General features: G+C 44.9%; 1 protein-coding gene across 1 annotated transcript in view; it reads left to right on the forward strand.

Annotated features, from left to right (window-relative positions):
* The first annotated feature begins 8,773 nt into the window (after positions 1-8,773).
* LOC110154539 (uncharacterized) overlaps positions 8,774-11,095 on the forward strand; it is a 5,935-nt gene continuing 3,613 nt past the window's right edge. Inside the window, exons 1-3 of the mRNA XM_055165885.1 lie at positions 8,774-9,005; positions 9,109-9,195; positions 9,912-9,995. Of these exons, the coding sequence (XP_055021860.1) occupies positions 8,774-9,005; positions 9,109-9,195; positions 9,912-9,995 (403 nt within the window). The remainder of the gene's footprint in view (positions 9,006-9,108; positions 9,196-9,911; positions 9,996-11,095) is intronic.

The following is an 11,095-nucleotide window of genomic DNA, read 5'->3' on the forward strand; positions in this document are numbered from 1 at the left end:
GGTGTGTTAAGTGTCTTGCCCAAGGACGCAACATCAGTGACCCATGTCCCAGTGGTGAAGTACCTGTTGGATTTCTACTGTAAATGTGTGTGCATAAAGTGGCCAACAGGACATCATCAAAATTCCTAAAAATGTTTACAGTGTTACCTTAGTACAGGGGGTCAAACTCAAATTCAAAATTAAAAACTGGGACTAAGTCATGACCCAAACTAAATATTTATTGAAACATTTAATCAACATTGGAATGTTTTCTCTTTTTATTACATGTGTAATATTAAACATCCATCCATCCATCCATCCATTTTCGTCCGCTTATCCGGGCCGGGTCGCGGGGGCAGCAGCCTAAGCAGGGACTCCCAGACTTCCTTCACCCCAGACACGTCCTCCAGCTCCTCCGGGGGGACCCCGAGGCGTTCCCAGGCCAGCCGAGAGACATAGTCCCTCCAGCGTGTCCTGGGTCTTCCCCGTGGCCTCCTCCCGGTGGGACATGCCCGGAAACACCTGCCGAGGGAGGCGCCCAGGAGGCATCCGGAACAGATGCCCGAGCCACCTCAACTGGCTCCTCTCGACGTGGAGGAGCAGCGGCTCTACTCCGAGCTCCTCCCGTGTGACTGAGCTCCTCACCCTATCTCTAAGGGAGCGCCCAGCCACCCTGCGGAGGAAACTCATTTCGAGCGCTTGTATCCGCGATCTCTTCCTTTCGGTCATTACCCAGAGCTCATGACCATAGGTGAGAGTAGGAACGAAGACTGACCGGTAATTCGAGAGCTTCGCCTTTCGACTCAGCTCCCTCTTCACCACAACGGTCCGATACAGCGACTGCATCACTGCCGAAACTGCACCGATCCGCCTGTCAATCTCACGTTCCGTCCTTCACTCACTCGTGAACAAGACCCCGAGATACTTGAACTCCTCCACTTGAGGCAAAGACCTCTCCACCCACCTGGAGAGGGCAAGCCACCTTTTTCCGGTTGAGAACCATGGCCTCGGACTTGGAAGAGCTGATCTTCATCCCAGCCGCTTCACACTCGGCTGCAAAACCGCCCCAGTGCACACTGCAGGTCCTGGCTCGATGAAGCCAACAGAACAACATCGTCCGCAAACAGCAGAGATAAATTCCTGTGTGTCCCCAAACCGGACCCCCTCCGGCCCCTGACTGCACCTAGAAATTCTGTCCATAAACACAAATGAACAGAACCGGTGACAAAGGGCAGCCCTGGCGGAGTCCAACATGCACCGGGAACAGGTCTGACTTACTGCCGGGCAATGCGAACACAGCTCCTGCTCCGGTCATACAGGGACCGGACAGCCCTTAGCAAAGGGCCCCGGACCCCATACTCCCAGAGCACCCCCCACAGGACACCACGAGGGACACGGTCGAATGCCTTCTCCAGATCCACAAAACACATGTGGACTGGTTGGGCAAACTCCCATGAACCCTCGAGCACCCGATGGAGAGTGTAGGGCTGGTCCAGTGTTCCACGGCCAGGACGAAAACCACACTGCTCCTCCTGAATCCGAGGTTTGACTATCGGCCGAATTCTCCTCTCAAGTACCTGGCATAGACCTTACCGGGAAGGCTGAGGAGTGTGATCCCCCTATAGTTGGAACACACCCTCCGGTCCCCCTTCTTATACAGAGGGACCACCACCCCGGTTTGCCAGTCCAGAGGTACTGTCCCCGACCGCCACGCGATGTTGAAGAGGCGTGTCAGCCAAGACAGCCCCACAACATCCAGAGACTTCAGGTACTCAGGGCGGATCTCATCCAACCCCGGAGCCTTGCCACCAAGGAGCTTGCCAACCACCTCAGTGACTTCGGCCAGGGTGATGGATGAGTCCGCCTCCGAGTCCCCAGCCTCGGCCTCCTCGGAGGAGGACGTGACGGTGAGATTGAGGAGATCCTCAAAGTATTCCTTCCACCGCCGGACAACGTCCCCAGTCGAGGTCAGCAGCTCTCCCCCCGCACTGTAAACAGTGTTGGTGAAGAACTGCTTTCCCCTCCTGAGGCGCCGGACGGTTTGCCAGAATCTCTTTGAGGCCGATAGTCCTTCTCCATGGCCTCCCCGAACTCCTCCCAGCTCCGAGTTTTTGCCTCCGCGACCACACGGGCTGCAGCACGCTTGGCCCGCCGGTACCCGTCAGCTGCTTCAGGAGTCCCCCGAGCCAGCAAGGCCCAATAGGACTCCTTCTTCAGCTTGACAGCATCCCTTACTTCTGGTGTCCACCACCGGGTTCGGGGATTGCCGCCGCGACAGGCACCACAGACCTTACGCCCACAGCTCCGAGCAGCTGCATTGACAATAGAGGCCGAGAATGAAGCCCACTCGGACTCCATATCTCCGGCCTCCCCCCGGAATCCGGGAGAAGTCCTCCCGGAGGTGCGAGTTGAAACCCCCTCTGACAGAGGGCTCCGCCAGACGTTCCCAACAGACCCTCACTACACGCTTGGGCCTGCCAGGTCTTTCCGGCTTCCTCCTCCGCCAGCGAACCCAACTCACGACCAGGTGGTGATCAGTTGACAGCTCAGCCCCTCTCTTCACCCGAGTGTCCAAGACACGCGGCCGGAGATCAGATGACACGACTACAAAGTCGATCATCGACCTCCGGCCTAGGGTGTCCTGGTGCCACGTGCACTTATGGACACCCTTGTGCTCGAACATGGTGTTCGTTATGGACAAACTGTGACTAGCACAGAAGTCCAATAACAAAACACCGCTCGGGTTCAGATCAGGGAGGCCGTTCCTCCCAATCACCCCTCTCCAAGTGTCACTGTCGTTGCCCACGTGGGCGTTGAAGTCCCCCAGGAGAACAACGGAGTCCCCGGTCGGTGCACTGTCTAGTACCCCTCCCAAGGACTCCAAGAAGGCCGGGTACTCTGCACTGCTGTTCGGCCCGTAGGCCGACACCACAGTGAGAGACCTGTCCCCGACCCGAAGGCGCAGGGACGTGACCCTCTCGTTCACCGGGGTGAACTCCAACACACAGCGACTGAGCTGTGGGGCAATGAGCAGGCCCACACCAGCCCGCCGCCGCTCCCCGCGGCCAACGCCAGAGAAATGGAGAGTCCAGCCCCTCTCAAGGAGTTGGGTTCCAGAGCCCGAACTGTGCGTGGAGGTGAGGCCGACTATATCTAGTCGGTAACGCTCAACCTCCCGCACAAGCTCAGGCTCCTTACCCCCCAGCGAGGTGACATTCCATGTCCCCAGAGCTAGTCTCCATGTCCGGAGATCTGGTCGCCGAGGCCCCCGCCGTCGACTGCTGCCCAGATCTCTCTGCACCGGCCCCATATGGATCCTCCCGCAGGTGGTGGGGCCCACGTGAGGACGGCCCCACGTCGCTCCTTCGGGCTAAGCCCGGCCGAGCCCCGTGGGGGAGGCTCGGCCACCAGGCGCTCGCTGGCGAGCACCCACCCCAGGCCTGGCTCCAGGGTGAGGCCCCGGTGATGCCAATCCGGGCGACGTAACTGGCCTTGCTGGTACACTCATCATAGGGGCTTCTGAACCGTTCTTCGTCTGACCCGTCCCCCCGGACCTGTTTGCCTTGGGTGACCCTACCAGGGGCATGAAGCCCCCGACAACATAGCTCCCGGGATCATTCGGTCACTCAAACCCCTCCACCACGATAAGGTGACGGTTCAAGGAGGGGTAATATTAATATTAAACAGTTTCTTATTAAAATGTTTAATAATAGTTTTGCTTAAACATTGGATCCAGAACAAGCAAAATATAAAATAATAACAATATTTTAAATAAATAAATGTCTCTATCGTCTATCTGTAGCTGGCAGGCCAGCCCTAATACATATGATCTAGAGGGCCAAATACAATTATATGGCGGTCCAAATTTGGGCCCCGGACATGAGTTTGACATGTCTGTCTTAGTATTTAGATAATTTTCTGCATCACCACCACCGTTTCTAGCCTCACTCTGAAATTGTCAAACACATGTCACGTTAACTTACATTTAAGAGCCACATATTGACCTCTTAAGCCCCAAGGCCTTATTCTCAAAATTACTAATGTATGATATTTTAAAGCAATGAGCAGTCACTATTTTTATTTTCCTTTAGGCCAAGCTGCTGAAATTAACAGCATAAAGACTCGGACAAATGTGACTGAAAACCATGTGGCGTCCCTGAGGAGAGACAGAGAAGGTGAGAGCAGTTCATTGATTATGACATTTCTAACTCACATTCTTCAGACACTTACCTGGACTCTGGGAAGAACCAAAATACTAAGACAGACTAAATGAGGAATATTATTATTATACACGGAGTTCCAGAGGTGCAAGGAGAAACAGATCAAAAGACAGAGCTGATGATTAAAAACTTTATGACCACTCACCTTAAAATGGATGAGGCATCATTGAAAATCATCATCTTTGGTAGAGTTCATCACATTAGACTTCTCGTCCTGTTGTTGCACAACTCATGGATCCAAAGAGCAAGTCTAAAGTGTGAAACTCAAAGAACAACTTTCTCCTTCAGCGATCAGTTTCACCTGACATTCTCAAGTGAAGACGGCTCTTGTATCCAGTTATGAAGGATGTGAGAAAGAACAATAAAAGAACCGTCTCACAGTGGACAAACTTTACATGGATGAACAGCTGTACAGGAATTCCAGTGTAACTTATTGGCTGAGTGGAGGTGACAGTAAAGTTCTAACTGATAATACTGCTCTCACCACTCAGTCGCATCAAAACACCGACACACAATGACCACATCATGACCACGCCGTTGTAAAACTGTGATGATCTGTCATAAAAGAGTGCTCTGACAGGCACCTGGTACTACTACTACTACTACTACTACTCCAGTACTTGCTAAACTATAAACTTGTTCCTCGCATTAACTACCAACATATTATAAGGGTCTATCACTAACCATATCCCAACAGTACTCTTGAAACAGAATCCTGACTGACCTTTATCCTGTTTGTGTGTGTGTGTGTGTGTGTGCGCGTGCGTGCGTGTGTGTGTGTGTGTGCGTGTGTGTGTGTGATGTTCTGTCTTTCAGACTCTCTCTGTTGTGGCATGTATTTATGAACCTGACAAAAGTATCCAAATGATTCATCTTAACATCAGGATCCTACTGCCTAAAATTGATCTACTAAAAGCCCGGCTCTTCTACAATAAACCTGGTGTAATTACCCTGTCTGAAACATTAAGAGTAACTCAATAGTAACATTTCAGTTGAGGAAATTAAACTTGACAGTAATTTATTGTATAAATGAGACATCAATTCGAGAGGTGGAGGAGTTGTTACAAACATTTCTTCAACATTAGTCTCTGAAGTCATTACACACAAAGAGAATCCCACTAAATTTGAATGTCTATTTGTGAAAATCATTCTACATGAAAATAAAAAAAAATACATATATAAACAAAGACAATATTTACAGAACACCCAATGCCCCAGCTGAATCTACAAAACCTATTCTTAAATCCTTAAATACTCAAACTGAGATGATTATTCTGGGTGATTTTAACAATTGGCTTAGTCGCTCCTGCAGTAATGATCAGAATTATTTCAATAATATAAATCTAACGCAAATCATAGCTACAAGAATCTGTTACATCTCAAAGGGACTTCTCTTCTAAATAAAGAAATAAAACCACATTTAGACTACAGACAGTTCATGTTCAGACTTTTATGTTTATCTTATTTTCAGTGGGACAAGTGGCTTTCTCCGCCTCTTTAGTGGCTTCAGGTGATGTAACCTTCGGCCCCTTTAACACTCACACTGATTTGGTCTTCAAACACGTGTTCTCAAACATTGGAAACGCCTACAGCCCAAACACAGGTGAATAAACTCACACATGTTACAGTGATCTATGTGAGCGTTACCAACACTAACATTATGTACATATCCTACAGGGTTTTCCACTGCACCGGTCAGAGGGGCCTACCACTTTGAGTTCTACATCTTTGGGCAAATGGATTCTTCACATTCTTCAGCTGCTGTGTTGGTGAAGAATGGAGAAAATATTTGTATTTCTTATGAATATCAAACAGCTGGTGATGGCAAATCCTCTAATGGAGTCACTTTGCTCCTGGAGGTTGGAGATGTTGTGTTTCTGCGTCAGTGGGAGAATTCAAGAATCTTTGATAATCAAAATCATCACAGTACGTTCAGTGGTCACCTGCTGTTCCCCATGTGACAGATGCTTGTTTTAAAATTTTGAACTTTTTTATTCAAACAGTTAAACTAGTTAAACACATAAACTTTTCACAGATCTGTAACTTTAAATCCACATCACACAGCCTATGTTTTTTTTTTGTTTGTTTGTTTGTTTTTTTTTAGTTTTTTTTACTTTTTCATATTTAAATTCTTCTTAAGTGTCACTGATGAAACTTTCAAGCAAAAAGATAAACATTAAAACATGAAAATAAACTGTTCTTTAATCAATATAGAATGTAAATATAACTATTAATACCTTAACAGCATTTTAATGACCATCTTCTAAATTGTAATTTACAAAAAATAAAAGATTCATTCCATTCCATTCCATTTTCTTCCGCTTATCCGGGGCCGGGTCGCGGAGGCAGCAGTCTAAGCAGAGACTCCCAGACCTCCCTTTCCACGCACACTTCCTCCAGCTCTTCTGGGGGGACCCCGAGGCGTTCCCAGGCCAGTCCTGGGTCTTCCCCGGGGCCTCCTCCCAGTGGGACATGCCCAGAACACCTCCCGAGGGAGGCGCCCAGGAGGCATCCGGAAAAGATGCCCGAGCCACCTCAACTGGCTCCTCTCAACGTGAAGGAGCAGCGGCTGTACTCCGAGCTCCTCCCCGTGTGACTGAGCTCCTCACCCTATCTCTAAGGGAGCGCCCAGCCACCTTGCGGAGGAAACTCATTTCGACCGCTTGTATCCGCGATCTTGTCCTTTCGGTCATTACCCAGAGCTCATGGCCATAGGTGAGAGTGGGAACGAAGACTGACCGGTAAATCGAGAGCTTTGCCTTTCAGCTCAGCTCCCTCTTCACCACAATGGTCCAATACAGCGACCGCATCACTGCTGAAGCTGCACCCATCCGCCTGTCAATCTCACGTTCCATCCTCCCCTCACTCGTGAACAAGACCCCGAGATACTTGAACTCCTCCACTTGGGGCAGGGCCTCTCCACCCACCCGGAGAGGGCAAGCCACCTTTTTCCGGTCGAGAACCATGGCCTCGATTCATACATTAATTTAATTTAGTTTGAGTGTTTGATTTGAGATTGTAGATTAACAATATATTTCACTCTATATTTGTACACAGGTCTTATCTCTTTCAAACTGAAGGGAAAGGTGTAATACACTGACAGGGGTAAATATATTTGTAAATTATTTGAGTTTTATATTCAGACTTGTTGTTCTTGGTTATTTTGAGAAGTACATGTGCTCTCTCTTGATATAACTTTACTACAGTATTTAGACCTTGTATTATAAGTCATAGCTACATTTATTTCTATTGATTATTTCAATAATCAATAGAAATTTTCTTTAACTGTCAGTGGCTGTAGAGGCAGATTTACACCAATGGGATTCACTTCCTCTAAACTTTCATGCTCGAATCTCAGTCATAAAAACATTCTCTTTCAATCAGTTTTACAAGCTTCATTCTCACCTCCTAAGAAATACTGGGAGAAGTTGCAACTATCAAAAGCAAATTTCATCTGGTGCACTAAAACACAAATAATAAATACAAGTCTCTATTACATAAATCCAAAGGTGAGGAGCTTTAGGGTCACAATCTTTAAGTGGTATCATTGGTCATTCATACTTAGGCCCCTAAACCAATTACACCCAGACTCTACTGCCTCCTGGAGATCTATCGAGGAGAAACTTGTGCACTCCCACCAACTTCAAGACTTTGTTTATCCCAATATTCCTCCAAATCAACTTTTAAAATATGGTTCTATTATTAATGAAATAATATTAGTGTGGAATAATGTCAACAAACACTGCAATATTAAGTCTATATGGTTTAAACACTCCCTGATCTTTCCTTCATAATTCTTTACTTAAAGTTGGAGACATCCCCATTTCTTTTTGTCAATGGTCAAATAATGGAGTCCATATTTTAAGTGATATCAACTCCTCTGGCCTCTTATCATTTCAAGAGTTACAAAAGCAATACAATCTGCCAGGATCCACTTTTTATTTTTATTTACAACTGTGGACTGCAATGAACACTTATGGGGTCCCATGGAATAGCTCTATTATTTATCCACTCCATTCAACCAGCAACATGCAAGTAAGTATTTTCCTTTAGTCAGTCTCTCAGGAACCTTTACATGTTGTCAGACTGTAGGAAGAAGATCTCCATGACTCTTGGAAAACAATCTGGCAGAATGTGCAGCCTTCATCAAGAAATCCTGATCATCATGTTATTCATTTCAGTTTTACTCACAGAACATATTTATCTCCAGACATTTTATTCAAGATCAAATCCCTCCTCTAACTGCAACCTTTGTGATCTGAAAGTGACTGGGACATTTCTACTTATTTTCCAAAAGTAAAGTCTGTTTGTGGAGGGGTGGTTCAAAGACACTTTCAGAATTACTATAAAAATATTCCATGTAGGACAACAGTGTAATCAAAGAAAGATTATTTCTTATAATACTGTGATGTAAAATATTCTGTTAAAGACTGAAATTCTTCATCTTATCTAGAATCATGTGCCCCTGAGGGATGAATCAATGATAGTAAATGATAAAAGGTAATGAGTAACATGTGTAATAAAGTCTGTATAAAAGTGTGAGAGTGTTTGTGGGGCTCATTCTTCTTTACACGATGGAAAGAGTGAGTGTGTTGTGTGCACTGCTGCTGCTGCTCTGCTCTCTGTCAGGAGCTGAACTTCAGGACAATGAGATCAGTGACCAAAGACAAGCCAGTCCTGAGAGTGTGAATGTGCCAGAGCAGCCTCAGCCCTGTCCACCAGACCTCCACGCTGTGCTCCGACACATGAGCACCGCCCTGGACGAACACAGAGTCAAGATCGAGCAGCTGCAGTGTCTCAACCAAGGTCAGAATCAACACTTCTCTACAACTCACTGAAGTATTTCATGACAGGCTTTATCATGTGTTTTTTACAATATTGATCAACACTAAATCTTCTGATGTCTTAGAACAAACAAAAAAAATTAGAGAACAAGAAGCTGAACTGAGAGAGCTGAAGACCAGAGATGTGGAGACACTGAAACAACAGCAACAAGGTACTGTCTTTAATCACTCTTGGATAGTTCTAAAACAGTCACTGTAAAAATTGATACATTCATGCAATAACATTACAATCCCAAAACTAGTAATTAGATTGTAATTTTAACAAACATACATTTGGAGCATGTTTGAACAGTGTTAATTATTTATGTTTTGTGTTGAAAAAAGTTGCATTAATAAGCGTCAGACAGTTCTAAAATAGTTTAACTCACTGCAAAAAAGGACAAATCCATGCAAACACAACAAAGTATCTATTACATATGTTCTTTTACTATGGATCAGGATTGGATTAGAATTAAAAAATAATGGTCGCTGTTATAATGGACTTTTCTACTTTCACTGAGCAAACATCTTTGAGTGTCCAAAAAAAGCACTATATAAAACTGATGCATCATCATCATCATCATCATCATCATCATCATCATCATCACTCAAAGTGTTTACCCGTCCACACACATTTAAATACCAGTGTTCACAAACACAGGAGTCGAGTTAAATTTATTTGTCTGTAAAGTGTGTTAATAAAACATCGTGAACATATTCACTGTGTGACCTTAGTATTTAGATCTTCTGTATCAGCACTGGTGGATTGTCTAAGCCACAGCGAATTATCTCTAGTTGCACTCTTTCCTTACAGAATTTAATTTTAAAATACATTTTTAAAGTTTGTCTTGTTGTTTTTGTTTTGTTTGTTTTTTTCATTTCCTCTTAGGCCAAGCTGCTGAACTTAACAGCATAAAGACTCAGACAAATGTGACTGAAAACCATGTGACGTCCCTGAGGAGAGACAGAGAAGGTGAGACCAGTTCATCGATCATGAAAATTCTAACTCACATTCTTCTAGAGCTGGGTACCGTTAGATTATTATTTTTTTAACCAGTACTTTACCTGTACACCTGCTTTTCAATACACATGGTTACTTGGACGCAGGAGGAGGATTATGGAGGATCTCATTTGGATGCATCTATACACACACAGATTCCACACTGGTTAAATTTACTACTCCACATTTATTTGTGAATTATGAGTTTTTCAAGAATGACGAGGAGGAGGATTGTGGAAAGGAGTTTTGGTACCCAGCCCTACATTCTTCAGACAGTTACCAGTGGTCTCATTTATTAAATGTGCAGTTTCAGTTTTTATTTTTTTTTTTTTTTGTTCTGTTTCCAAGAGATCAGAAAATAGTGTATTATGAACCATTTAAACTCTGAGAGCAATTTGTGTCATACAGACCTTTAATGTCTGAATTCCAGCTGTTCTTCAGATATTATACAATGTCAGAACTGATTTTTTTCTCTAGGCCAAGCTGCTGAACTCAACATCATAAAGACTCAAATAAATGTGACTGAAAACCATGTGAGTACTGAGGAGAGACAGAGAAGGTGAGACCAGTTCATTGATAATGAATTATTTCAATCAAATCTAACATAAATCAGAGCTACTAGAATCTGTTACATCTCAAAAAGGCTTCTCTTCTAAATAAAGAAATAAAACCACATTTAGACTACAGACAGTTCTTTATGTTATATCTTATTTTCAGTGGACAAGTGGCTTTCTCGGCCTCTTTAACGCTTCAGAGACAGTAACCCTCGGCCCCTTTAACTCTCAAACTAATTTGGTCTTCAAACACGGGTCTCAAACATTGGAAACGCCTACAGCCCAAAACAACAGGTGAATAAACTCACAATGTTCAGTGATCTATGTGATGTTCCAACACTAACATTATTACATATCCTACAGGGTTTTTCACTGCACCGTCAGAGGGCCTACCACTTTTGAGTTTACATTGGGCACTGGGACATCTTACATTGTTTCATCTGTGTTGGTGAGAATGGAGAAAACATTTGTAGCTCTTTAGAACATGAAACACTGTTTTGCCAAATCCTTAATGGAGTC

This window comes from Boleophthalmus pectinirostris, unplaced genomic scaffold, assembly GCF_026225935.1.
Source record: "Boleophthalmus pectinirostris isolate CB_2022bp ecotype Guang Dong unplaced genomic scaffold, ASM2622593v1 HiC_scaffold_8, whole genome shotgun sequence".
Taxonomy (NCBI): domain Eukaryota; kingdom Metazoa; phylum Chordata; class Actinopteri; order Gobiiformes; family Gobiidae; genus Boleophthalmus; species Boleophthalmus pectinirostris.